The sequence below is a fragment of the Chamaea fasciata genome, unplaced genomic scaffold (assembly GCF_029207755.1).
Source record: "Chamaea fasciata isolate MVZ Bird 193981 ecotype frontalis unplaced genomic scaffold, bChaFas1.0.hap1 SCAF_25, whole genome shotgun sequence".
NCBI classification, from domain to species: Eukaryota; Metazoa; Chordata; class Aves; order Passeriformes; family Sylviidae; genus Chamaea; species Chamaea fasciata.
The window spans coordinates 2,636,341-2,662,546 of record NW_027094110.1 but is presented as its reverse complement, the minus strand read 5'-3'; the positions used below and the strand labels follow the sequence as shown (position 1 = coordinate 2,662,546).

The 26,206-nt window shown below is 56.8% G+C and overlaps 4 protein-coding genes across 6 annotated transcripts; 2 read left to right on the top strand and 2 right to left on the bottom strand.

The window, feature by feature from the left end:
- Positions 1-901: 901 nt before the first annotated feature.
- On the bottom strand, positions 902-4,375 carry LOC136300953 (acidic mammalian chitinase-like). The gene is made up of 11 exons (XM_066203703.1): positions 4,309-4,375; positions 3,841-3,873; positions 3,302-3,503; positions 3,023-3,079; positions 2,753-2,918; positions 2,538-2,662; positions 2,253-2,376; positions 1,947-2,132; positions 1,593-1,712; positions 1,362-1,503; positions 902-1,230 (listed from the first exon to the last, which is right to left on the bottom strand). The coding sequence occupies exons 1-11, from the start codon at positions 4,331-4,333 to the stop codon at positions 983-985; spliced, it is 1,428 nt and encodes a 475-aa protein (XP_066059800.1). The 5' UTR covers positions 4,334-4,375; the 3' UTR covers positions 902-982.
- Positions 4,376-7,169: 2,794 nt separating this feature from the next.
- On the bottom strand, positions 7,170-10,318 carry LOC136300988 (acidic mammalian chitinase-like). Of its 2 annotated transcripts, none has more exons than XM_066203758.1 (11): positions 10,248-10,318; positions 9,780-9,812; positions 9,241-9,442; positions 8,973-9,029; positions 8,703-8,868; positions 8,488-8,612; positions 8,222-8,327; positions 7,951-8,136; positions 7,722-7,841; positions 7,485-7,626; positions 7,170-7,344 (listed from the first exon to the last, which is right to left on the bottom strand). In XM_066203758.1, exons 1-10 carry the CDS (start codon positions 10,270-10,272, stop codon positions 7,492-7,494), a joined length of 1,155 nt encoding a protein of 384 aa, XP_066059855.1. In that variant the 5' UTR covers positions 10,273-10,318; the 3' UTR covers positions 7,170-7,344; positions 7,485-7,491. The 2 variants fall into 2 exon arrangements, with proteins under 2 accessions (XP_066059855.1, XP_066059856.1); XM_066203759.1 differs by having other exon boundaries at positions 9,241-9,398; positions 10,248-10,274.
- Positions 10,319-11,385: 1,067 nt separating this feature from the next.
- On the top strand, positions 11,386-14,534 carry LOC136301053 (acidic mammalian chitinase-like). Of its 2 annotated transcripts, none has more exons than XM_066203869.1 (11): positions 11,386-11,456; positions 11,892-11,924; positions 12,262-12,463; positions 12,675-12,731; positions 12,836-13,001; positions 13,092-13,216; positions 13,377-13,482; positions 13,568-13,753; positions 13,863-13,982; positions 14,078-14,219; positions 14,360-14,534. In XM_066203869.1, the coding sequence occupies exons 1-10, from the start codon at positions 11,432-11,434 to the stop codon at positions 14,210-14,212; spliced, it is 1,155 nt and encodes a 384-aa protein (XP_066059966.1). In that variant the 5' UTR covers positions 11,386-11,431; the 3' UTR covers positions 14,213-14,219; positions 14,360-14,534. The 2 variants fall into 2 exon arrangements, with proteins under 2 accessions (XP_066059966.1, XP_066059967.1); XM_066203870.1 differs by having other exon boundaries at positions 11,424-11,456; positions 12,306-12,463.
- Positions 14,535-17,303: 2,769 nt separating this feature from the next.
- On the top strand, positions 17,304-20,787 carry LOC136301052 (acidic mammalian chitinase-like). Its single transcript, XM_066203868.1, has 11 exons — positions 17,304-17,389; positions 17,825-17,857; positions 18,195-18,396; positions 18,619-18,675; positions 18,780-18,945; positions 19,036-19,160; positions 19,322-19,445; positions 19,566-19,751; positions 19,986-20,105; positions 20,195-20,336; positions 20,468-20,787. Exons 1-11 carry the CDS (start codon positions 17,365-17,367, stop codon positions 20,704-20,706), a joined length of 1,419 nt encoding a protein of 472 aa, XP_066059965.1. The 5' UTR covers positions 17,304-17,364; the 3' UTR covers positions 20,707-20,787.
- Positions 20,788-26,206: the final 5,419 nt, after the last annotated feature.

Here is a 26,206-nt window from a genome sequence, read left to right as displayed (position 1 = left end):
CCATGGCGCCTCCAAAGTTGTTCTTCTTCAGCCAATCCACCTGTGGGGAGGGAAATCCCGCTGAGCCCCAGGAGCTGATCCCACGGGAGGCTCCGGCCCCGGCCCCGGCCCAGCACGGCCCCGCTGCCCCCAGACCTTGAGGCCGAAGCTCGTGGCATTGTCACAGCTGACCCATCCCTGTCCTTCTAGAGAGGAGCTTTCCTGGCTGTCCCAAACAGGGGGAACGGCCTGAACTCCATGGATCTCCTGACCAAGACCTGTTACCTTTGAGAGGAGGGAATTGGAAGGATTTTACAACGTCCTTGCCATGAATCTGATCCAAAGCAGCTGCCAGATATTTGCTGGGCATGGAGAGACCGTGGGGAGGTGGAATCCCCATCCCTGGAGGTGTCCAAGGAGCTCCTGGGCTGGTGACAAGGTGGGGACCGGGCACAGGTTGGAGCAGCCTGGGATGGTGGAAGGTGTCCCTGCCCAAGGCAGGGGTGGAATGGGATGAGCTTTAAGGTCCCTTCTAAGCCAGCCCAGTCTGGGATTCCACGATTCCTGTCTCCCCCAGGCTTTAAAACCCTGGAGAAACAAACTGCCTTTATCCTGGTTTTCTACCTACGGCAAGGACTAAGTGCTCCATTTCTATTAGAAACCGCTAAAAAATTCCTCTTCACCTCAGTTCTCGATTTGTGACGGAACAAAGAGGAACAGCAACTCAGCTCTCCGGCCTGCAACCACTTTTCTTCTGCGAACGTTGCCGGAAGACTCCAGGAAAATCCCTCCACGGCCGGGAGGAAGAGCAGGCAACATTGACACCTGCTGTTGGCTATTTTAATAGCCACGCGCTCCGGCAGAGCCAAGAGCATGAAAACAGCCAAAAAAAAACCAAACCAAAAAGTCGGAACAAGGAGGATTGCTTGGGGAAAGCTTTATTTAATCACCATTATTGCACACAATGGAACCCGAGGCACGGGTTGCCGGAGAAGGGTCGGGCTCACTGGGGCCAGTTGCAGCAGGAGCAGGCGGGGTCGAAGACCAGCCCCTGCTGGCAGCTCTGCACGATGGTCTGGCCGTTCAGGCAGCTGTAGAAGTTGTTGCTGTTGTCGGGGTCGGCGTAGAGCCCGTTGGGTTTCCCGGCGCAGAAGCCGGAGCCGCCGGAGCCGCCGGAGCCGCCGGAGCCGCCGCTGGTGGTGGGGGGAGCCTCGGTGACGGGGGGCAGGGGCTCAGCGGGGGGAACGCACTCTGGGGTTGGAGAAGTCACAGCAGGAGAAGGTTGATTTTCCTCTTCCCGGCCTTTCATCCCCCCCACACCTCCACAGGGAGTTTGGGAGTCTCCACCGGGGAGCCGCTCCCGCTCTCCTGGAGCCACTCACCGCCGCTCTGCAGCCCCAGGCCCTTCTTCAGGCTGGAGATCAGGGGGTATTTGCCTTCCTTGCAGAAATCCCCAGTGAAGTCGTCCATGTCCAGGGCCCACACCATGGCGCCTCCAAAGTTGTTCTTCTTCAGCCAATCCACCTGTGGGGAGGGAAATCCCGCTGAGCCCCGGGAGCTGATCCCACGGGAGGCTCCGGCCCCGGCCCAGCACGGCCCCGCTGCCCCCAGACCTTGAGGCCGAAGCTCTTGACGTTGTCGTAGCCGACCCACTCGCTCTCCTTGTAGGCGTAGGGAACGTCCTGGGGTTCATCCCAAGCCTGGGTGGCTCCAGAACTCAGGAGACTGCAGATCTAAGGAGAAGGAAGCAGCAGTGTTATCCACCAAAAGGGAAAGGCCCGGGCTCTGCCACTGCCTTGGCTTTGCCCCCTGGTCTGGTGCCCCTTCCCTGCTCCCTGAGGACACAGCTCCTTCCAAGCCATTCCAGGGATAGCTTTGTGTCTGAGCCGTGCACAAAACTCCCTGGGAGCTTCCTGCGCACTTCCTTCAAATGACTGGAGAGAGGAATGTGACGGGAGCAGCCAAACCTCGTAGTAAGCCAGAGTTCCGGCCTCCCTGGTGTAGGGCCCGGCGGGGCCCGGCCCGGAGGCCGGGGCTCCAACGGAGGTGTCGGATGGGTTCTGCAGGGTGAAGCTCTTTCCGTAGGTTGGGAATCCCACCAGCAGCTTCTCAGCTGGGGCGCCGTTGCTCTTCCAATAATTCATGGCGTATTCCTGCAAGAAACCAGCCCCGCTCCAGCCCTTGCTGGGATCTGTGGGACGAATTCCTCGACATCTCCTCGGGGGAGCCGCCACGGATCGGAGACCCTGGGAGCGCCCCACAAAAACACTCACCACGTTGAAGTATTTGTAGTCCCCGGTGTCAGCAGGGCCGGCGTACAGGGGGCTGTTCTCGCCAGTGTTCCTCTCCCAGGATCCGTGGAAGTCGTAGGTCATCACGTGGATGTAATCCAGGTACCTGTGGGCGGCGGGGGCTGTGTCCTCACCTGAGGCCCCAGAGCTGAGGGTGCCCGGTCACCCCCCAGCCCCGCACGTGAGGCTCCCCCCGGGGCTCCTTCACTTCAGCGCTCCCAGGAAAGCCCTCCGATCCCAGCAGTGACCCCGGACTTTGCCACTCACTTGCCAATCTCGGCGATCTCGTAGCCGGCCTGGATGGTGGAAAGTCCGGCGGCCACAGCGGCGGTGACCATGAGCCGGGGCTGGTTGCTCTGTTTGGCTTCCTGCTGGAAGGCTTCCAGCAGTTCCTGAGGGATCCAAGGGACAGCAATCACCTGGGGGCTCTGGCATGGGGCTTTGAGTCCGCCCAGGGCTCACAGGCCTGGAGCCAAGCCCACCTTAACCAGGACGGTGAAGAGAGCCTTGTCCTGGGCGGGGCTGCCCCTGGAGCCGGGGTATTCCCAGTCCAGGTCCAGCCCATCAAACTGATACTGCCGCAGGAATTTGATGACGGACTTGATGAAGGTCTGCCGGTTCTCAGGAGAGGAGACCATGGTGGTGAACCTGGGCAAGCAGAGCAGGAGAGAGGTGGGGTTCCCATGGAGCCCCTTCCAGCTCTCGTTCTCTTCCCACGGTGTCGTTTAGGGCAGGACGCGGTTTGAACTCACTTCTGTGTGCCGAAATTCCATCCCCCAATGGCCAGCAGGGTCTTCAGATCCTTGTTCCTGCGAGGGAAGAGGCAGGACCCCGAGTTATCGCACGTCCTCAGCACCCCGAGCCGCTGTCCCCATGCTCAGGGCACGGGGCTGTCACCCTGCCCTGCCCTGTCCGTGTCCCTGTCCCTGTTCACTCAGCATCCCTGGATGCCGCTGTCCCCGAGCTGAGCCCGAATGCCGGGGCAGGGCTGGGAGGGAGCAGCAGCCGTGCCCGGGGCTCCCGGCACTCACTGGTTCTTGAGGCCGTTGAAGGACTTGTAGAGGGTCTCGTCGTTCCACTCGTAGGTGGTGATCTCGTTGTTGTTCATGCCGGCGAAGGCGTAGATCAGGTGGTTGCACAGGCAGGGGTCGACATTTTCGGGGGTGAACTTGCCCAGGCCAGGCCTGTACTGGGCCCAGTTGGTGAAGTAACAGGTGAGCACATAGGCAGAGCCTGCGGGGACACCGCGGGCATGGAGGGGCTGCAGTGCCCTGGGCACAGCCCGGCCCCTCGGGCACAGCATCCCCGCGGGAACGGCCGCGGCACGGCTCCCCGTGCGGGGCAGGAGCTCCGGGAAAGGGCAGCGGGGCCGGGCATCCCTCGGGCCCTGCCGGGCTCCGCCACGGCCCCGCCGCCGGCGCCTTCCTCCTCTGGGCCGGGCCGGGCTCGGGGCCGCCGCCTCCGCTGCCCTTCAGCCCCTGCCCCGGGCTCTGTGCCCCGCACGGGCCCGTCCTGCCCGGGAGGCAGCGCCCAGCTCCGGCACCCGCTGCTCGGGGCCAGCGGCACCTACCGAGGTGGGCGTTCAGCAGCAGCAGCGCCAGGCCTGCCAGGGCACAAGGAAACAACAAGGGCGTCACTCTTTGCTCTGACAAATGTCTTGTGCAAGGCTCTGCTCCCAAGCTCAGGCAGAGGACTTATTCTAGAGGAGAGCCTAAAATTTCTCCAACATTTCAGGTCAAAGCATAGAAAAGACCAGATGCCAATGCAGTCATTCGATTTTTAGATGTAAGTTAGAAAGCACATTTCAATTCCAGCCTGCAATGAACTCTGTCCATGTTCAAAGCAGAACAGATCCCCAAGCACACCAACACTAAAGAACAGACATCTCCCTCCCCAAAGGAAATTGTGAAACCTTTGACAGCAAAGAGAGAGCGGCATTTCTATCCCTCCACCCCCTGTACCGGCAGCAGAGTGACAGTGGCAGAGCCCCCAGCCCTGGGCAGGAGGGCAGAGAGCTCCAGTCTGCAGCAGCACTCACCGGTGAGCACAGTGAGCTTGGCCATCGTGGACCAGGACTGATGGGCTCAGCCTCTCTCCCGCTTTTATATCCTTCCCGATTCTCCTGCCAGTCTTACGTCAATAGGCATGGACAAACATTATGACATTTGGCAAAGATCCCCATCAACATCTGACAGCAGGACAATGGGCCTGAGCTCCCCGGCTGCAGGGGTCACTGGTGTGGGGCTGTGCCATGTCCTGGTGCTGCAAGGGCAGATAAAGAATGGGATTAGATTGCTTTGATTGTTCCAAGGGTTGTTTCCATGTTTGTGTCACCTCTGGCAGCTGCGCAGGGACCCAGGGCTGAAGTGTGTGACCTTGTGCTGTCCTTGTGCCCGTCCCCAGGGGCTGGCACTGCCAAACCCACGCTTTGGGCTTTGCCAGCCTTGGGTGTCCTTGGTGGGACCGTCCCGAGGCAGGGCTGAGCGGGGCTCTGGCTCCCGCCCTGGGAATGTTGGAGGCTCTGGGATCCGGGTCACTCGCTGTGGGCAGCGCTGGCACCGAGGGGCTGGGTGGTCTGAGCTGTGTCTTGCCCACCCAGCTCAGCTGGGGTCTCCTCAGGGAAGTTTCTTTGCTTTTTGGAGGTGAAACTCTACAAGGAACGCCCCTAACACGGGGCAGGTTAATTTTCCTCTCACATTTATCCCCTCATCTTCCTGCTCTGCTCTCCTCCAGGCTGAGACACCCTCGTGTTGCCGAGCATTCTCATTTTTCCTTAAGCCAACCTCCATCACCTGGATGCCTCAAAATATCCTGCCCACATTTTTATTTCCATCTTCTGTCCAGGTGGAGACTCTAAGCTCTCCCCCTGTGTGAAGAGATCGAGGATTTCCTCCCTTTTGCCCGCTCTGCAGTGTGGACACGGCTGTGTCCCTGCACTGGGATGTTTAATTCCTTTTGGGCTGGCATGAAGGTGACTTTCCAGGAGGTCACCCAGCCTTGGATGAATGGAAGCCTGGAAAACAGCCTGGTATCGGATGCTGACTGACCTGCAGATTAAAATGTACCGGCCTGAGCCTTTGGGATTTGGTGCAGGCACGGGGTGGGATACAGCTGATAACAGGACAACATCCTCAAGGAATTTTTTCCCTATGTTTTTCTTGGTTGATAAAATGCCAGGGTACAAATTCAACCGGGATAGATCTGGAAAATCCTCCCCTCAGTGACCCCTGGAGCGTTTTCAGCTCTGTTATCCATGGAAGGTGTTTTGGTGTGAACAGAGAGCGTTTGGGGCGGGCTCAAGGACACTGATTTGTGTTCATGTGGGGGTAACAAACTCAGATCCTGGAATTTTCCTCCAGGATTTTCCTTCAGGACTTTTCCTGCCCTTCTCCTGTTATAACAAAGGTGGTTTGCCCTGGGTTCCCTGGGAGTGGTGGCAGGTAACAAAGGGCACAAGAATTGATCCTTGCAGAAAGAATTCCAATTAAAAAGAGCAGACAGGGACCTTCCAACTATTTATATTTATATTTATATTTATATTTATATTTATATTTATATTTATATTTATATTTATATTTATATTTATATTTATATTTATATTTATATTTATATTTATATTTATATTTATATTTATATTTATATTTATATTTATATTTATATTTATATTTATTCTGCATATATATTCCTATTTCTCTGCATGTATATATTTATTTCTATTTATCTGCATATATACATTTATTCCTATTTCTCTGCATACCCATATGTGAACTCATTTAAATGTATCCATATGAATTTATTAAAATTTATCCATATCCATTTGTTTAAATTTATGCCCACCCATATAAATTTAAATAAATTTACCCATACCCACATATATTTATTGAAATTTATCCCCATACATATGTATTTCTGGCCTGTGACATGTGAACCACGAGGCCCCGGGCTCAGCACTGGGATTTTCCAGGCAGCTCCAGGATTTCCCTGGAGATGGATCCGTGTTTCCCTGTGTGCCACCAGCACCTCCAGCATTCCCAGCTCTTGGAAAAAAACCCAGATCCGAGGTGGGGCAGCTGAGCTGGGAGATTCCCGAGGGATTTTCCTGCAGCTCCCAGGGTCGGAGCTGGAGCTGGCTGTGCCGCAGGGACAGGTGCCCAAGGGGCGGCTGCAGCACCTGGAGGGATCCGTGGGGCTGGAATGCTGCACCTGGAAGGGGAACTGGGAACCTCTGCTGGGAACAGCCTCTGGTCTGCTGCTGTTCTTCCCTGTGGGAAGCCCTGGGTCGCTGCTGCTGCTGTCACAGAGCTCTCCCTGCTCTCCGGTGGCTTTTCCAGGGAATGTCTGAGGCTCCTTCCCAGACAGGTAAAAGCAGAAGCCACTTGTTGGCATTTTGAGGACTCCGATCCTGCAATTCCAGCCTCAGGCTGCTGGACTGGGACAGGACTGGACTTTTGGGCCTCCAGGACACATCAGGAGTCTGTGGTGGGTTGGGATGTGCTCAGCTAATCCATCCCTGAAGGGAGGAATTCCTACAGCTGCCTCTGAGCCAGAGCACCAGGGCTGGGGCGTTTTCAGACTGGTCCCTTTGCAATGTGACTTCTCCAAGAGGAGAATCTTTTTCCTGGCAAAATGGGCTGGAAAAGGGCTGGGTGAGGAGCCAGAGTCCTGCTTGTGCCGCTGGGACCCTTCTCCCCGTCCTCGTTCGGGACCTTCCCTGTGCCTTGTGATATTTTTTCCCCTCTCAACACCTGCCCTGCTGGCACTGGAAGAAATCCTTGGGAAATGTCGTGTTACAGCTCGTTAAAATACAGACTGTGGGTTCAGGCTCTTCCCTTCCCTGGCCATAATAATCACCAGAGAATCTTGGAGCATCAAAATATAAAGGACAGACGAGACAGGAAGTTGCTGGTTTTGCGAAAAGCTTTATTGAATGATTGTGATTGTGTGCAATGGGATCAGAGGGATCACTGGGCTGGGACGGGATCGGGATCTCCGTGGCCAGTCCCCACCGTCGGCACTGCAGCTGCTCCAGCAGCTGCAGGGACGTGAGGACTGCGCTGTGCAGAGCTCCTGCAGCCTGCAGAGAGAGAGCGCAGGATTTTCCTTGGGGAAGGGATGATGTTTGTGGTGCCCCGTCCTCCCCGCACCCCTTGACACGGCCCCAGGGCGTTCCCAGCTCTGGGGCACAACCCCCGTGTCCCTCCCCGCGTCACTCACGGCACATTCACAGCCCCAGGCCCTTCTTCAGGCTGGAGATCAGGGGGTATTTGCCCTGGTGGCAGAAGGTGCCAGTGAAGTCATCCAGGTCGATGGTCCACACCATGGCGCCTCCAAAGTTGTTCTTCTTCAGCCAATCCACCTGTGGGGAGGGAAATCCCGCTGAGCCCCAGGAGCTGATCCCACGGGAGGCTCCGGCCCCGGCCCCGGCCCAGCACGGCCCCGCTGCCCCCAGACCTTGAGTTCAAAGCTCCTGACGTTGTCGTAGCCGATCCATTCGTTGCCCTTGTAGGCGTAGGGAACGTCCTCGGGGGCATCCCAAGCCTGGGTGGCTCCGGAGTTCAGGAAGGTGCAGATCTGGGAAAAAGGGCAGTGGGAACGGGGGCCAGGTTAAGAATTCCGTGCTGGGAAGTGCCAGCAGTGTCTGCCCTGCCCTTGCACTGCCGGGGCCGAGTCCCACACGCACCTCGTAGTAAGCCAGGAGCCCGGCCTCCCTGGTGTAGGGCCCAGCTGGGCCTGGCCCGGAGGATGGGGCTCCGATGCCGTTGTTGGATGGGTTCTGCAGGGTGAAGGTTTTCCCGTAGGCTGGGAATCCCACCAGGAGCTTCTCAGCTGGGGCACCATTGTTCTTCCAGTAGTTCATGGCGTATTCCTGGAAAAGCCAGCACGGCTCAGGCGTGGGCCGGGCTGTGCTGTGGGGAGAGGAGCCCTGGGCCAGGGGCCCCAAAGGCACTCACAACACTGAGGGTGCTGCCGCTGCTGAACAGGGGGCTGTTCTCGCCCGTGGAGCCATCCCAGGGTCCGTGGAAGTCGTAGGTCATCACGTGGATGTAATCCAGGTACCTGTGGGCGGCGGGGGCTGTGTCCTCACCTGAGGCCCCAGAGCTGAGGGTGCCCGGTCACCCCCCAGCCCCGCACGTGGGGCTCCCCCCAGGGCTCTCTGCAGCTTTCACTGGCAGGGACACACCCCAGTGCCACCAGTGACCCCAGGCTTGCCACTCACTTGCCCAGCTCAGCGATCTCGTAGCCGGCCTGGATGGTGGAAAGTCCTCCGGCCACAGCGGCGGTGACCATGAGCCGGGGCTTGTTGGTCTGTCTGGCTTCCTGCTGGAAGGCTTCCAGCAGTTCCTGAGGGATCCAAGGGACAGCAATCACCTGGGGGCTCTGGCATGGGGCTTTGAGTCCGCCCAGGGCTCACAGGCCTGGAGCCAAGCCCACCTTAACCAGGACGGTGAAGAGAGCCTTGTCCTGGGCGGGGCTGCCCCTGGAGCCGGGGTATTCCCAGTCCAGGTCCAGACCGTCGAATCCGTACTGGCGCAGGAACCTGACCACGGAGTTGATGAAGGTCTGGCGGTTCTGGGGCGTGGAGACCATGGTGGTGAACCTGGGCAAGCAGAGCAGGACAGAGTTGGGGGTTGGAATGGAGCCTCTTCCTGCTTTCCCTCCATTTCCTGATATCATTATTGGAAAGAGCTGGTTTGTACTCACTTCTCTGTGCCAAAATTCCATCCTCCAATGGCCAGCAGGGTCTTCAGGTTGCTGTTCCTGCAAGGAAGAGACAGGCACTGGAGTGACCCCAAGGGTTTGGGGTGGCCTTCACAGGCTGGGTTCTTTTAAAGGTAAAGGCCAAGGGCCAACAGGCAGCGCCCAGAGTCACTGTCCCCAAGCTGAGGGGACGGGACGGGACTGTCCCCCTGCCCTGCCCTGCCCAGCCACAGAGGGAGCAGCAGCCGTGCCCGGGGCTCCCGGCACTCACTGGTTCTTGAGGCCGTTGAAGGACTTGTAGAGGGTCTCGTCGTTCCACTCGTAGGTGGTGATCTCGTTGTTGTTCATGCCGGCGAAGGCGTAGATCAGGTGGTTGCACAGGTTGGGGTCGATGTTGTCAGGGGTGTATTTGCCCTCCCCAGGCCTGTACTGGGCCCAGTTGGTGAAGTAACAGGTGAGCACATAGGCAGAGCCTGCGGGGACACCGCGGGCATGGAGGGGCTGCAGTGCCCTGGGCACAGCCCGGCCCCTCGGGCACAGCATCCCCGCGGGAACGGCCGCGGCACGGCTCCCCGTGCGGGGCAGGAGCTCCGGGAAAGGGCAGCGGGGCCGGGCATCCCTCGGGCCCTGCCGGGCTCCGCCACGGCCCCGCCGCCGGCGCCTTCCTCCTCTGGGCCGGGCCGGGCTCGGGGCCGCCGCCTCCGCTGCCCTTCAGCCCCTGCCCCGGGCTCTGTGCCCCGCACGGGCCCGTCCTGCCCGGGAGGCAGCGCCCAGCTCCGGCACCCGCTGCTCGGGGCCAGCGGCACCTACCGAGGTGGGCGTTCAGCAGCAGCAGTGCCAGGCCTGCCAGGGCACAAGGAAACAACAAGGGCGTCACTCTTTGCTCTGACAAATGTCTTGTGCAAGGCTCTGCTCCCAAGCTCAGGCAGAGGACTTATTCTAGAGGAGAGCCTAAAATTTCTCCAACATTTCAGGTCAAAGCATAGAAAAGACCAGATGCCAATGCAGTCATTCGATTTTTAGATGTAAGTTAGAAAGCACATTTCAATCCTAGCCTGCAGTGAACTCTGTCCATGTTCAAAGCAGAACAGATCCCCAAGCACACCAACACTAAAGAACAGACATCTCCCTCCCCAAAGGAAATTGTGAAACCTTTGACAGCAAAGAGAGAGCGGCATTTCTATCCCTCCACCCCCTGTACCGGCAGCAGAGTGACAGTGGCAGAGCCCCCAGGCCTGGGCAGGAGGGCAGAGAGCTCCAGTCTGCAGCAGCACTCACCGGTGAGCAGAGTGAGCTTGGCCATCGTGGACCAGGACTGATGGGCTCAGCCTCTCTCCTGCTTTTATATCCTTCCCGATTCCCCTGCCAGTCCTACATCAATAGGCATGGACAAACATTATGACATTTGGCAAAGATCCCCATCAACATCTGACAGCAGGACAATGGGCCTGAGCTCCCCGGCTGCAGGGGTCACTGGTGTGGGGCTGTGCCATGTCCTGGTGCTGCAAGGGCAGATAAAGAATGGGATTAGATTGCTTTGATTGTTCCAAGGGTTGTTTCCATGTTTGTGTCACCTCTGGCAGCTGCGCAGGGACCCAGGGCTGAAGTGTGTGACCTTGTGCTGTCCTTGTGCCCGTCCCCAGGGGCTGGCGCTGCCAAACCCACGCTTTGGGCTTTGCCAGCCTTGGGTGTCCTTGGTGGGACCGTCCCGAGGCAGGGCTGAGCGGGGCTCTGGCTCCAGCCCTGGGAATGTTGGAGGCTCTGGGATCCGGGTCACTCGCTGTGGGCAGCGCTGGCACCGAGGGGCTGGGTGGTCTGAGCTGTGTCTTGCCCACCCAGCTCAGCTGGGGTCTCCTCAGGGAAGCAGACAGGAGGAATCCCATCACTAAAGAAAAACCACATCGGTTTTTACTGTGTCATTCTCCACCTGATAAAGATAAGTTCTTCTGTAAGAGGCATTGTTTTCATCATCTTCCTCCCCTAACATCCTGACACCCGTTGTCACAAGAACAAGTGGGAGGACAACGCAGCAGAACCTGATTCTGATTCACTTTGTTTCCATCAACACAAGGAGACCAAACACTTGCGCCACACATTTGTTTTGGCAGTGCCAACACCTCTGGAACGACACAAGGACACCCCAAGGTCACACACTTCAGCCATTGGTCACTGCGCAGTTGCCAGTGGGGACAAAAAGCTGTTGTTAAAAACAACATTTGGACACTCAAAGCAACCTGATCCCATTCTTTATCTGCCCTTGCAGCACCAGGACATGGCACAGCCCCACACCAGTGACCCCTGCAGCCGGGGAGCTCAGGCCCATTGTCCTGCTGTCAGATGTTGATGGGGATCTTTGCCAAATGTCATAATGTTTGTCCATGCCTATTGATGTAAGACTGGCAGGGGAATCGGGAAGGATATAAAAGCGGGAGAGAGGCTGAGCCCATCAGTCCTGGTCCACGATGGCCAAGCTCACTGTGCTCACCGGTGAGTGCTGCTGCAGACTGGAGCTCTCTGCCCTCCTGCCCAGGGCTGGGGGCTCTGCCACTGTCACTCTGCTGCCGGTACAGGGGGTGGAGGGATAGAAATGCCGCTCTCTCTTTGCTGTCAAAGGTTTCACAATTTCCTTTGGGGAGGGAGATGTCTGTTCTTTAGTGTTGGTGTGCTTGGGGATCTGTTCTGCTTTGAACATGGACAGAGTTCATTGCAGGCTGGAATTGAAATGTGCTTTCTAACTTACATCTAAAAATCGAATGACTGCATTGGCATCTGGTCTTTTCTATGCTTTGACCTGAAATGTTGGAGAAATTTTAGGCTCTCCTCTAGAATAAGTCCTCTGCCTGAGCTTGGGAGCAGAGCCTTGCACAAGACATTTGTCAGAGCAAAGAGTGACGCCCTTGTTGTTTCCTTGTGCCCTGGCAGGCCTGGCGCTGCTGCTGCTGAACGCCCACCTCGGTAGGTGCCGCTGGCCCCGAGCAGCGGGTGCCGGAGCTGGGCGCTGCCTCCCGGGCAGGATGGGCCCGTGCGGGGCACAGAGCCCGGGGCAGGGGCTGAAGGGCAGCGGAGGCGGCGGCCCCGAGCCCGGCCCGGCCCAGAGGAGGAAGGCGCCGGCGGCGGGGCCGTGGCGGAGCCCGGCAGGGCCCGAGGGATGCCCGGCCCCGCTGCCCTTTCCCGGAGCTCCTGCCCCGCACGGGGAGCCGTGCCGCGGCCGTTCCCGCGGGGATGCTGTGCCCGAGGGGCCGGGCTGTGCCCAGGGCACTGCAGCCCCTCCATGCCCGCGGTGTCCCCGCAGGCTCTGCCTATGTGCTCACCTGTTACTTCACCAACTGGGCCCAGTACAGGCCTGGGGAGGGCAAATACACCCCTGACAACATCGACCCCAACCTGTGCAACCACCTGATCTACGCCTTCGCCGGCATGAACAACAACGAGATCACCACCTACGAGTGGAACGACGAGACCCTCTACAAGTCCTTCAACGGCCTCAAGAACCAGTGAGTGCCGGGAGCCCCGGGCACGGCTGCTGCTCCCTCTGTGGCTGGGCAGGGCAGGGCAGGGGGACAGTCCCGTCCCGTCCCCTCAGCTTGGGGACAGTGACTCTGGGCGCTGCCTGTTGGCCCTTGGCCTTTACCTTTAAAAGAACCCAGCCTGTGAAGGCCACCCCAAACCCTTGGGGTCACTCCAGTGCCTGTCTCTTCCTTGCAGGAACAGCAACCTGAAGACCCTGCTGGCCATTGGAGGATGGAATTTTGGCACAGAGAAGTGAGTACAAACCAGCTCTTTCCAGTAATGATATCAGGAAATGGAGGGAAAGCAGGAAGAGGCTCCATTCCAACCCCCAACTCTGCCCTGCTCTGCTTGCCCAGGTTCACCACCATGGTCTCCACGCCCCAGAACCGCCAGACCTTCATCAACTCCGTGGTCAGGTTCCTGCGCCAGTACGGATTCGACGGTCTGGACCTGGACTGGGAATACCCCGGCTCCAGGGGCAGCCCCGCCCAGGACAAGGCTCTCTTCACCGTCCTGGTTAAGGTGGGCTTGGCTCCAGGCCTGTGAGCCCTGGGCGGACTCAAAGCCCCATGCCAGAGCCCCCAGGTGATTGCTGTCCCTTGGATCCCTCAGGAACTGCTGGAAGCCTTCCAGCAGGAAGCCAGACAGACCAACAAGCCCCGGCTCATGGTCACCGCCGCTGTGGCCGGAGGACTTTCCACCATCCAGGCCGGCTACGAGATCGCTGAGCTGGGCAAGTGAGTGGCAAGCCTGGGGTCACTGGTGGCACTGGGGTGTGTCCCTGCCAGTGAAAGCTGCAGAGAGCCCCGGGGGGAGCCCCACGTGCGGGGCTGGGGGGTGACCGGGCACCCTCAGCTCTGGGGCCTCAGGTGAGGACACAGCTCCCGCCGCCCACAGGTACCTGGATTACATCCACGTGATGACCTACGACTTCCACGGACCCTGGGATGGCTCCACGGGCGAGAACAGCCCCCTGTTCAGCAGCGGCAGCACCCTCAGTGTTGTGAGTGCCTTTGGGGCCCCTGGCCCAGGGCTCCTCTCCCCACAGCACAGCCCGGCCCACGCCTGAGCCGTGCTGGCTTTTCCAGGAATACGCCATGAACTACTGGAAGAACAATGGTGCCCCAGCTGAGAAGCTCCTGGTGGGATTCCCAGCCTACGGGAAAACCTTCACCCTGCAGAACCCATCCAACAACGGCATCGGAGCCCCATCCTCCGGGCCAGGCCCAGCTGGGCCCTACACCAGGGAGGCCGGGCTCCTGGCTTACTACGAGGTGCGTGTGGGACTCGGCCCCGGCACTGCAAGGGCAGGGCAGACACTGCTGGCACTTCCCAGCACGGAATTCTTAACCTGGCCCCCGTTCCCACTGCCCTTTTTCCCAGATCTGCACCTTCCTGAACTCCGGAGCCACCCAGGCTTGGGATGCCCCCGAGGACGTTCCCTACGCCTACAAGGGCAACGAATGGATCGGCTACGACAACGTCAGGAGCTTTGAACTCAAGGTCTGGGGGCAGCGGGGCCGTGCTGGGCCGGGGCCGGGGCCGGAGCCTCCCGTGGGATCAGCTCCTGGGGCTCAGCGGGATTTCCCTCCCCACAGGTGGATTGGCTGAAGAAGAACAACTTTGGAGGCGCCATGGTGTGGACCATCGACCTGGATGACTTCACTGGCACCTTCTGCCACCAGGGCAAATACCCCCTGATCTCCAGCCTGAAGAAGGGCCTGGGGCTGTGAATGTGCCGTGAGTGACGCGGGGAGGGACACGGGGGTTGTGCCCCAGAGCTGGGAACGCCCTGGGGCCGTGTCAAGGGGTGCGGGGAGGACGGGGCACCACAAACATCATCCCTTCCCCAAGGAAAATCCTGCGCTCTCTCTCTGCAGGCTGCAGGAGCTCTGCACAGCGCAGTCCTCACGTCCCTGCAGCTGCTGGAGCAGCTGCAGTGCCGACGGTGGGGACTGGCCACGGAGATCCCGATCCCGTCCCAGCCCAGTGATCCCTCTGATCCCATTGCACACAATCACAATCATTCAATAAAGCTTTTCGCAAAACCAGCAACTTCCTGTCTCGTCTGTCCTTTATATTTTGATGCTCCAAGATTCTCTGGTGATTATTATGGCCAGGGAAGGGAAGAGCCTGAACCCACAGTCTGTATTTTAACGAGCTGTAACACGACAGCTCCCAAGGATTTCTTCCAGTGCCAGCAGGGCAGGTGTTGAGAGGGGAAAAAATATCACAAGGCACAGGGAAGGTCCCGAACGAGGACGGGGAGAAGGGTCCCAGCGGCACAAGCAGGACTCTGGCTCCTCACCCAGCCCTTTTCCAGCCCATTTTGCCAGGAAAAAGATTCTCCTCTTGGAGAAGTCACATTGCAAAGGGACCAGTCTGAAAACGCCCCAGCCCTGGTGCTCTGGCTCAGAGGCAGCTGTAGGAATTCCTCCCTTCAGGGTTGGATTAGCTGAGCACATCCCAACCCACCACAGACTCCTGATGTGTCCTGGAGGCCCAAAAGTCCAGTCCTGTCCCAGTCCAGCAGCCTGAGGCTGGAATTGCAGGATCGGAGTCCTCAAAATGCCAACAAGTGGCTTCTGCTTTTACCTGTCTGGGAAGGAGCCTCAGACATTCCCTGGAAAAGCCACCGGAGAGCAGGGAGAGCTCTGTGACAGCAGCAGCAGCGACCCAGGGCTTCCCACAGGGAAGAACAGCAGCAGACCAGAGGCTGTTCCCAGCAGAGGTTCCCAGTTCCCCTTCCAGGTGCAGCATTCCAGCCGCACGGATCCCTCCAGGTGCTGCAGCCGCCCCTTGGGCACCTGTCCCTGGGGCACAGCCAGCTCCAGCTCCGACCCTGGGAGCTGCAGGAAAATCCCTCGGGAATCTCCCAGCTCAGCTGCCCCACCTCGGATCTGGGTTTTTTTCCAAGAGCTGGGAATGCTGGAGGTGCTGGTGGCACACAGGGAAACACGGATCCATCTCCAGGGGAATCCTGGAGCTGCCTGGAAAATCCCAGTGCTGAGCCCGGGGCCTCGTGGTTCACATGTCACAGGCCAGAAATACATATGTATGGGGATAAATTTCAATAAATATATGTAGGTATGGGTAAATTTATTTAAATTTATATGGGTGGGCATAAATTTAAACAAATGGATATGGATAAATTTTAATAAATTCATATGGATACATTTAAATGAGTTCACATATGGGTATGCAGAGAAATAGGAATAAATGTATATATGCAGATAAAAAGAAATAAATATATACATGCAGAGAAATAGGAATATATATGCAGAATAAATATAAATATAAATATAAATATAAATATAAATATAAATATAAATATAAATATAAATATAAATACAATTATAAATATAAATATAAATATAAATATAAATATAAATATAAATATAAATATAAATATAAATATAAATATAAATATAAATAGTTGGAAGGTCCCTGTCTGCTCTTTTTAATTGGAATTCTTTCTGCAAGGATCAATTCTTGTGCCCTTTGTTACCTGCCACCACTCCCAGGGAACCCAGGGCAAACCACCTTTGTTATAACAGGAGAAGGGCAGGAAAAGTCCTGAAGGAAAATCCTGGAGGAAAATTCCAGGATCTGAGTTTGTTACCCTCACATGAACACAAATCAGTGTCCTTGAGCCTGCCCCAAACGCTCTCTGTTCACACCAAAACACCTTCCATGGATAACAGAGCTGAAAACGCTCCAGGGGTCACTGAGGGGAGGATTTTCCAGATCTATCCCGGTTGAATTTGTACCCTGGGATTTTATCAACCAAGAAAAACATAGGGAAAAAATTCCTTGAGGATGTTGTCCTGTTATCAGCTGTATCCCACCCCGTGCCTGCACCAAATCCCAAAGGCTCAGGCTGGTACATTTTTATCTGCAGGTCAGTCAGCATCTGATACCAGGCTGTTTTCCAGGCTTCCATTCATCCAAGGCTGGGTGACCTCCTGGAAAGTCACCTTCATGCCAGCCCAAAAGGAATTAAACATCCCAGTGCAGGGACACAGCCGTGTCCACACTGCTGAGCGGGCAAAAGGGAGGAAATCCTCGATCTCTTCACACAGGGGGAGAGCTTAGAGTCTCCACCTGGACAGAAGATGGAAATAAAAATGTGGGCAGGATATTTTGAGGCATCCAGGTGATGGAGGTTGGCTTAAGGAAAAATGAGAATGCTCGGCAACACGAGGGTGTCTCAGCCTGGGGGAGAGCAGAGCAGGAAGATGAGGGGATAAATGTGAGAGGAAAATTAACCTGCCCCGTGTTAGGGGCGTTCCTTGTAGAGTTTCACCTCCAAAAAGCAAAGAAACTTCCCTGAGGAGACCCCAGCTGAGCTGGGTGGGCAAGACACAGCTCAGACCACCCAGCCCCTCGGTGCCAGCGCTGCCCACAGCGAGTGACCCGGATCCCAGAGCCTCCAACATTCCCAGGGCGGGAGCCAGAGCCCCGCTCAGCCCTGCCTTGGGACGGTCCCACCAAGGACACCCAAGGCTGGCAAAGCCCAAAGCGTGGGTTTGACAGTGCCAGCCCCTGGGGACGGGCACAAGGACAGCACAAGGTCACACACTTCAGCCCTGGGTCCCTGCGCAGCTGCCAGAGGTGACACAAACATGGAAACAACCCTTGGAACAATCAAAGCAATCTAATCCCATTCTTTATCTGCCCTTGCAGCACCAGGACATGGCACAGCCCCACACCAGTGACCCCTGCAGCCGGGGAGCTCAGGCCCATTGTCCTGCTGTCAGATGTTGATGGGGATCTTTGCCAAATTTCATAATGTTTGTCCATGCCTATTGACGTAAGACTGGCAGGAGAATCGGGAAGGATATAAAAGCGGGAGAGAGGCTGAGCCCATCAGTCCTGGTCCACGATGGCCAAGCTCACTCTGCTCACCGGTGAGTGCTGCTGCAGACTGGAGCTCTCTGCCCTCCTGCCCAGGCCTGGGGGCTCTGCCACTGTCACTCTGCTGCCGGTACAGGGGGTGGAGGGATAGAAATGCCGCTCTCTCTTTGCTGTCAAAGGTTTCACAATTTCCTTTGGGGAGGGAGATGTCTGTTCTTTAGTGTTGGTGTGCTTGGGGATCTGTTCTGCTTTGAACATGGACAGAGTTCATTGCAGGCTGGAATTGAAATGTGCTTTCTAACTTACATCTAAAAATCGAATGACTGCATTGGCATCTGGTCTTTTCTATGCTTTGACCTGAAATGTTGGAGAAATTTTAGGCTCTCCTCTAGAATAAGTCCTCTGCCTGAGCTTGGGAGCAGAGCCTTGCACAAGACATTTGTCAGAGCAAAGAGTGACGCCCTTGTTGTTTCCTTGTGCCCTGGCAGGCCTGGCGCTGCTGCTGCTGAACGCCCACCTCGGTAGGTGCCGCTGGCCCCGAGCAGCGGGTGCCGGAGCTGGGCGCTGCCTCCCGGGCAGGACGGGCCCGTGCGGGGCACAGAGCCCGGGGCAGGGGCTGAAGGGCAGCGGAGGCGGCGGCCCCGAGCCCGGCCCGGCCCAGAGGAGGAAGGCGCCGGCGGCGGGGCCGTGGCGGAGCCCGGCAGGGCCCGAGGGATGCCCGGCCCCGCTGCCCTTTCCCGGAGCTCCTGCCCCGCACGGGGAGCCGTGCCGCGGCCGTTCCCGCGGGGATGCTGTGCCCGAGGGGCCGGGCTGTGCCCAGGGCACTGCAGCCCCTCCATGCCCGCGGTGTCCCCGCAGGCTCTGCCTATGTGCTCACCTGTTACTTCACCAACTGGGCCCAGTACAGGCCTGGCCTGGGCAAGTTCACCCCCGAAAATGTCGACCCCTGCCTGTGCAACCACCTGATCTACGCCTTCGCCGGCATGAACAACAACGAGATCACCACCTACGAGTGGAACGACGAGACCCTCTACAAGTCCTTCAACGGCCTCAAGAACCAGTGAGTGCCGGGAGCCCCGGGCACGGCTGCTGCTCCCTCCCAGCCCTGCCCCGGCATTCGGGCTCAGCTCGGGGACAGCGGCATCCAGGGATGCTGGGTGAACAGGGACAGGGACACGGACAGGGCAGGGCAGGGTGACAGCCCCGTGCCCTGAGCACGGGGACAGCGGCTCGGGGTGCTGAGGACGTGCGATAACTCGGCGTCCTGCCTCTTCCCTCGCAGGAACAAGGATCTGAAGACCCTGCTGGCCATTGGGGGATGGAATTTCGGCACACAGAAGTGAGTTCAAACCACGTCCTGCCCTAAACGACACCGTGGGAAGAGAACGAGAGCTGGAAGGGGCTCCATGGGAACCCCACCTCTCTCCTGCTCTGCTTGCCCAGGTTCACCACCATGGTCTCCTCTCCTGAGAACCGCCAGACCTTCATCAAGTCCGTCATCAAATTCCTGCGGCAGTATCAGTTTGATGGGCTGGACCTGGACTGGGAATACCCCGGCTCCAGGGGCAGCCCCGCCCAGGACAAGGCTCTCTTCACCGTCCTGGTTAAGGTGGGCTTGGCTCCAGGCCTGTGAGCCCTGGGCGGACTCAAAGCCCCATGCCAGAGCCCCCAGGTGATTGCTGTCCCTTGGATCCCTCAGGAACTGCTGGAAGCCTTCGAGCAGGAAGCCAAACAGAGCAACCAGCCCCGGCTCATGGTCACCGCCGCTGTGGCCGCCGGACTTTCCACCATCCAGGCCGGCTACGAGATCGCCGAGATTGGCAAGTGAGTGGCAAAGTCCGGGGTCACTGCTGGGATCGGAGGGCTTTCCTGGGAGCGCTGAAGTGAAGGAGCCCCGGGGGGAGCCTCACGTGCGGGGCTGGGGGGTGACCGGGCACCCTCAGCTCTGGGGCCTCAGGTGAGGACACAGCTCCCGCCGCCCACAGGTACCTGGATTACATCCACGTGATGACCTACGACTTCCACGGATCCTGGGAGAGGAACACTGGCGAGAACAGCCCCCTGTACGCCGGCCCTGCTGACACCGGGGACTACAAATACTTCAACGTGGTGAGTGTTTTTGTGGGGCGCTCCCAGGGTCTCCGAGCCGTGGCGGCTCCCCCGAGGAGATGTCGAGGAATTCGTCCCACAGATCCCAGCAAGGGCTGGAGCGGGGCTGGTTTCTTGCAGGAATACGCCATGAATTATTGGAAGAGCAACGGCGCCCCAGCTGAGAAGCTGCTGGTGGGATTCCCAACCTACGGAAAGAGCTTCACCCTGCAGAACCCATCCGACACCTCCGTTGGAGCCCCGGCCTCCGGGCCGGGCCCCGCCGGGCCCTACACCAGGGAGGCCGGAACTCTGGCTTACTACGAGGTTTGGCTGCTCCCGTCACATTCCTCTCTCCAGTCATTTGAAGGAAGTGCGCAGGAAGCTCCCAGGGAGTTTTGTGCACGGCTCAGACACAAAGCTATCCCTGGAATGGCTTGGAAGGAGCTGTGTCCTCAGGGAGCAGGGAAGGGGCACCAGACCAGGGGACAAAGCCAAGGCAGCGGCAGAGCCCGGGCCTTTCCCTTTTGGTGGATAACACTGCTGCTTCCTTCTCCTTAGATCTGCAGTCTCCTGAGTTCTGGAGCCACCCAGGCTTGGGATGAACCCCAGGATGTTCCCTACGCCTACAAGGAGAGCGAGTGGGTCGGCTACGACAACGTCAAGAGCTTCGGCCTCAAGGTCTGGGGGCAGCGGGGCCGTGCTGGGCCGGGGCCGGAGCCTCCCGTGGGATCAGCTCCCGGGGCTCAGCGGGATTTCCCTCCCCACAGGTGGATTGGCTGAAGAAGAACAACTTTGGAGGCGCCATGGTGTGGGCCCTGGACATGGACGACTTCACTGGGGATTTCTGCAAGGAAGGCAAATACCCCCTGATCTCCAGCCTGAAGAAGGGCCTGGGGCTGCAGAGCGGCGGTGAGTGGCTCCAGGAGAGCGGGAGCGGCTCCCCGGTGGAGACTCCCAAACTCCCTGTGGAGGTGTGGGGGGGATGAAAGGCCGGGAAGAGGAAAATCAACCTTCTCCTGCTGTGACTTCTCCAACCCCAGAGTGCGTTCCCCCCGCTGAGCCCCTGCCCCCCGTCACCGAGGCTCCCCCCACCACCAGCGGCGGCTCCGGCGGCTCCGGCGGCTCCGGCTTCTGCGCCGGGAAACCCAACGGGCTCTACGCCGACCCCGACAACAGCAACAACTTCTACAGCTGCCTGAACGGCCAGACCATCGTGCAGAGCTGCCAGCAGGGGCTGGTCTTCGACCCCGCCTGCTCCTGCTGCAACTGGCCCCAGTGAGCCCGACCCTTCCCCGGCAACCCGTGCCTCGGGTTCCATTGTGTGCAATAATGGTGATTAAATAAAGCTTTCCCCAAGCAATCCTCCTTGTTTCGACTTTTTGGCTTGGTTTTTTTTTACTATTTTCATGCTCTTGGCTCTGCCGGAGCGCGTGGCTATTAAAATAGCCAACAGCAGGTGTCAATGTTGCCTGCTCTTCCTCCCGGCCGTGGAGGGATTTTCCAGGAGTCTTCCGGCAACGTTCGCAGAAGAAAAGTGGTTGCAGGCCGGAGAGCTGAGTTGCTGTTCCTCTTTGTTCCGTCACAAATCGAGAACCGAGGTGAAGAGGAATTTTTTAGCGGTTTTTAATAGAAATGGAGCACTTAGTCCTTGCCGTAGGTAGAAAACCAGGATAAAGGCAGTTTGTTTCTCCAGGGTTTTAAAGCCTGGGGGAGACAGGAATCGTGGAATCCCAGACTGGGCTGGCTTAGAAGGGACCTTAAAGCTCATCCCATTCCACCCCTGCCTTGGGCAGGGACACCTTCCACCATCCCAGGCTGCTCCAACCTGTGCCCGGTCCCCACCTTGTCACCAGCCCAGGAGCTCCTTGGACACCTCCAGGGATGGGGATTCCACCTCCCCACGGTCTCTCCATGCCCAGCAAATATCTGGCAGCTGCTTTGGATCAGATTCATGGCATGGACGTTGTAAAATCCTTCCAATTCCCTCCTCTCAAAGGTAACAGGTCTTGGTCAGGAGATCCATGGAGTTCAGGCCGTTCCCCCTGTTTGGGGCAGCCAGGAAAGCTCCTCTCTCCCCAAGCCCCACCAGCCCTGTGGACAAGGCTTTATATTTTCAATCTCTTTCCTCCAATCCCAGCTCCTCATTCCCCTGTTCCCACCTTGCCCTGGCATTCCATTTCCCTTCTCTCCACAGCTCATGGAAGAAGTTCTGGTTTCCAGCCCTCCCCTGCTCCTGGCAGAGATTCCTGCCTCCCTCATTCCCAGGAATACCAGCTGTGACTCACCCCGATGACGAAATGCTGCAGCCATTCCCCCCCTGCCGCTCCTCCAGGGTCGTTGGTTCACCTCTTCACCCCGGCGATGTTTCATGAGGGCTCAGGAGAGTTTTTTCCATGAGGATTCCATGCTGTGCTGCCATCCCTCACTGTCCATTCCTCCCGGCTTTCATCATTCCTCATTTTCCCTCTGCTCTGAGCTGCCGTCATCGGGCTCTGTAAACAAACCCCTCGAGCCTCTCTGCTGTTGTGAAACGGCTCCAGCTCGATTTCTGACCGTCCTGTTCCCCAAATAACCCTGGCTCTGCTCTGCTGGCACCTCCCTGGCATTCCCCGGAGGTGCTGAACTCCAGGGAGCTCCTGGGAATGGGCTGTAGATCCTTCCACCCATCCCCAAATCAATCCCGACGTTACTTCCTGCCTTCCCAGGCCTTCCGACAGATCCCCAAATCCCTTCCCTGCCTGTAAACATCTCCATGCTCAGCACAGGTGGGAAAAAGGACTCCAGAAATGCTGGATTTAAATGGATGAGCGGGCACATGGGTGTTGTTTTGGCTCAGGGAATATCTCACGGATAACTGGAGCTTCGTTTCACTGGGTTCTCCTTTATTTCTTTAGTGGGCCTTATGTTGCATGAAAATGTTATTTTTATATAGCCTGATCTGTTAAAAATTGGATTTATCGAAGCGTGTAATCTCCCTGAATCCATTTAGGATCGGTAACGCATCTCCCAGCCTGGACTAATATCGGCTGTTATTTAGGGAAAAACATCGATCCCAGGCAGATCCTGAGCTGCTCCCGGCCAGGACTCCACGTGCCAGCTCCCACCACGGAACAGGAGCTGTTTTCCATCCTGGCAATTCCCATCCTATCCCAGGGAAGCACCAGATTCCCTGAACGGGGCAAAGTGGGAGAGCTGGGGGTTAATCCATGCCTCGGCACGGGGATGTTGGGATGATATCCTGCGTTTCATCCCGGTGTTTTTTTGGAGGTTTAGACCTTGCCAGGACCTTGGAATCACCTCCCGTGTCCTCCTGAACCTTTCCTGGGATGCTCAACCCCATCCCAGCTCATCTAATTAGAGCTTAAACCCTTCTGGTGAGGGAACATCTGCCCATTCCCCATTAATCCGTGCTGCCCAGCTCCAGAACCGGAGCCATCTGGGCAGGGAAGGTGGATCAGCTTCCCATGAAACATTTACAGCCACACCGAGGCAACTGTTGCTGAGACAACCCAGCTGATCCCGCATTCCCAACATCCACTCAAAAAAAAAAAAACCAAAAAAAACCAAAAAACCCCGAACAAAACGGGAAAATAAAATTTAAAGGGTCTAAAAACGGGCGTGGATCATCACATTTCCCCCAGCCCGGGGTTTGAAGTCCCCTCATTCCCCTCCACAAATTCCTGCTGCCTTAAAAGAAAGGATTTTTAATAATTCAATGACATTTGGAGCAACCAAATAGCCTTTAAATAAAACATTCCCTGCTGGAGCAGATGCCCTTCAACCTCCCTGGCCTTAAAATAGCTCTGGAGTCAGGCTGAGCCCCCAGTTCAGCTTTCCTGAGCGGGGTTTAATGTGACCTTAATTTGGGCAGGGACATTATCTCCGTCCCCACGCTGTGTCAGCCCCCCGGCCTTGTTTGGAAACAACAAAAGATCTCCCGTCCCAATCTCGCTGGATTGGGTTGATCTCCCGTCCTTTTATCCCCCCTTAAGGTTTTTTGGGACGGAATATCCCGTTCCCTCGCCAGTGGTTAGGTCAGCGGAGCGGGGAGAGACTAAAAACCTGCATGAAAACTAAGGAATGAAGCAGAAATTGGGAATATTTTCAGGGGGAAGTTCAGGGAATTATGGCTTTGGAGGGTGTGAGGAGTTTATGGGGCCACGAAATTCCGATGCTGAGTTCAGTGTTGAGCCCCTCAAGGGAACGGAGCTGGAGAAGGATCTGGAAAGGATCCAGAGGTTCTCTGGAAGAGTCTTTCCTTCCGTGAGCTCACGGGCACAGGAGCTTCCTATTCCCAGGACCTTTGGGTCCCGTCCAACCCAGTCTGGGATTCCTGGGGTCACCCGGAGCAGATTCCCTGGAATTATTGCAGCCAGAAGAGGAAAAACCCCGGCAGGCCAAGGAGTTGGAAGGAATAAAAGTGAAATTCCTCAAAGAAACTCCCAATCACCTCCGGTGCTCCGGGCTGTGCTGGGAGTGTGTGAATCCCAAAACCAGAGTTTGTGGGAGTGGGGAAGGCGGAGAGAGGGAATTGCCCTGGGATTCATCTGTAATTCCTGGTTTTCACTGCGGGGCCTCTCCTGGGGCTGCTCTGGGAGCATCCAGGGAGGCTCCCAGGGTTTGGAGAGGAGAGGAGGAGGAGGTGGAAGCGGGAATTTTTTGTATTCCTTGCAACAGCCAACATTTTCCCTCACGGATCAGACCGAGGGAAGGGGCTTCCCTTCTGTTTCCTGCTCCTTTATTTCACCCACCGGGAAGCAAACTCCCCCGGTCCCGTCCATTACGGGGGCACGGAACAGGACCCGTTTACCTGCTGACAAGCAGAATTTTCTGCCTAATTTCTGCCAGGAAAGACTCAGATTCCTGGGATTGGATCTCTCCCACTCTTTCCTCCCTTCCAGGCTGGATTCATCCCCCTCTTCCTGGATGTTCCCCTCACCAGCACCCCCTCATTCTGCTGCCAAGCCCTACACAACCAGGAGGATTTCCAGCAGAATCCCTGCCATTCCCGAGGCTCCAGAGGCTCTCCCAGGGCCGGAATCCCGGCGGGATCTCCATCTTTGGAAGCGTGGCTGTGCTCCAGTGCCCTCCGTGGGAGGTTTTGGCTCCCACGTCACTTGTTTTGGAGCTTCCTGCCGCTGCCTGTGACGTCCGTGGGGCCGCGTCAGGCGGCGGCAGGGGAAGCGCGGCCCTTTTTTGGGAGCGGAGGCTCTGGGCTTTGGGATTCGGGAACAGCTGGGCTCTGTCAGGAATTCAGCACTCACAGCTCCGGGGATAAACACTCCACGTTGTTGGTGGTTTTTTTCCCCTCTGCTCAGCACAATATTTTCCTTTCTCTTTGGGAAGCGTTGTTTTGCTGGAATTTTTCGCTGGAGTCGTTTCTTAAATTCGCTTTTTCTTCCCCCCAAACCCCATTCCAGTCTCTCCAAAGCTGCTGTGGCCCCTTTGGGAAAAGATCCTTTGGCTTCCCACAGAATTCGGGAGTTTTGAGTCCTGAGGGGGAACTGGGGGGGTATTTGAAAGGTTTGTGGAGGAGGAAAGGAGAATTGGGGATTTCAAATGGCTGGGAAAATGGGGATTAAAAAAAAAATAAAAAAGAGGGATTAAAAAAGGAGGATTTAAAAAGGGGGATAAAAAGGGAGGTAAAAAAATAAAGGGGGATAAAAAGAGGGGGTAAAAGTGGGGATAAAAATTAAAGGGGGACAAAAAATAAAGGGGGACAAAAATGAAGGGGAATAAAAATAAAGGAGGCTAAAAAAAAAGGGGGACAAAAATAAAGGGGAATAAAGGGGATAAAAATTAAAGGGGGACAAAAAATAAAGGGGGATAAAAATAAAGGGGGATAAAAATTAAAGGGGATAAAAAAGGGATTAAAAAGAAATGGGAATAAAAATATAAATGGGGCTAAAAGGGAGGATAAAAAAGGAGGGGTAAAAATAAAGCGGAATTGAGAAGGGGTAAAAAATAAAGGGAGTGAAAAAGGAGGGATAAACAAGGGGGATAGAAATAAAAAGGGGAGGGAAGAGAAGCGAGAGATCAAATCCGAGCACGCTGGCAGTGGTGTGTGATCCCAGAGAGATTTCACACAAACGCACAAACATTTGGCAACCCGAACGCTTCACAGCGAGCCTCTGGGCCAGGCTGAAGCCAAATCCCCACCTGACTCCTCCTCAGCTCCGGGGAAAACCCCAAACCCAGGGCAAAGCACCTTTTCCCTGGCACACACGCCCCGGCCTGGCTGCAGAGTCCCTCCTTTCATGTGGGCGGCGGGGAGATAAGGCGGGCCCTGCTCTCAAAAACGAATAAATCAGCAGAAAATAAAGAAATCGGCGGAAAATAAAAGGAACCAGTGGGGGGGAAAAAAAAATCAGATCACGGAGCCAGGTGGAACCAGTGGGGAAAAAAAACTCAGATCACGGAGCCAGGTGGAGCTGTTGGAAGGACAGTGACACTGGGAGATGCTGCCTGGCTGGAAAATCCCTTTATCCCAACCTGGGGAGATCCAAAAGTGGGGATCACACCCAGGGCTTTCATCTCTGGGAGCGGGGAACCTCCAGGGGAAGGAGCAGGAGGCCGAGTGGAGCTTCTCACCTTGGGCCAGATGCGGTCAGAGGCTTTTTTTTTATTTTATCCCACGTGTGCCACCTTTCTTTGCATAGCCCAAGTGCCGTGAGGCGTAATTAAGGCAATTATGGCGAATTTTAGCTGCCCACAGAGTAATTGGGGGGGGGGGGGCAATTTTTAGCATCCTCGGGGGCATTTTGAGAGCCCGAGGTGGC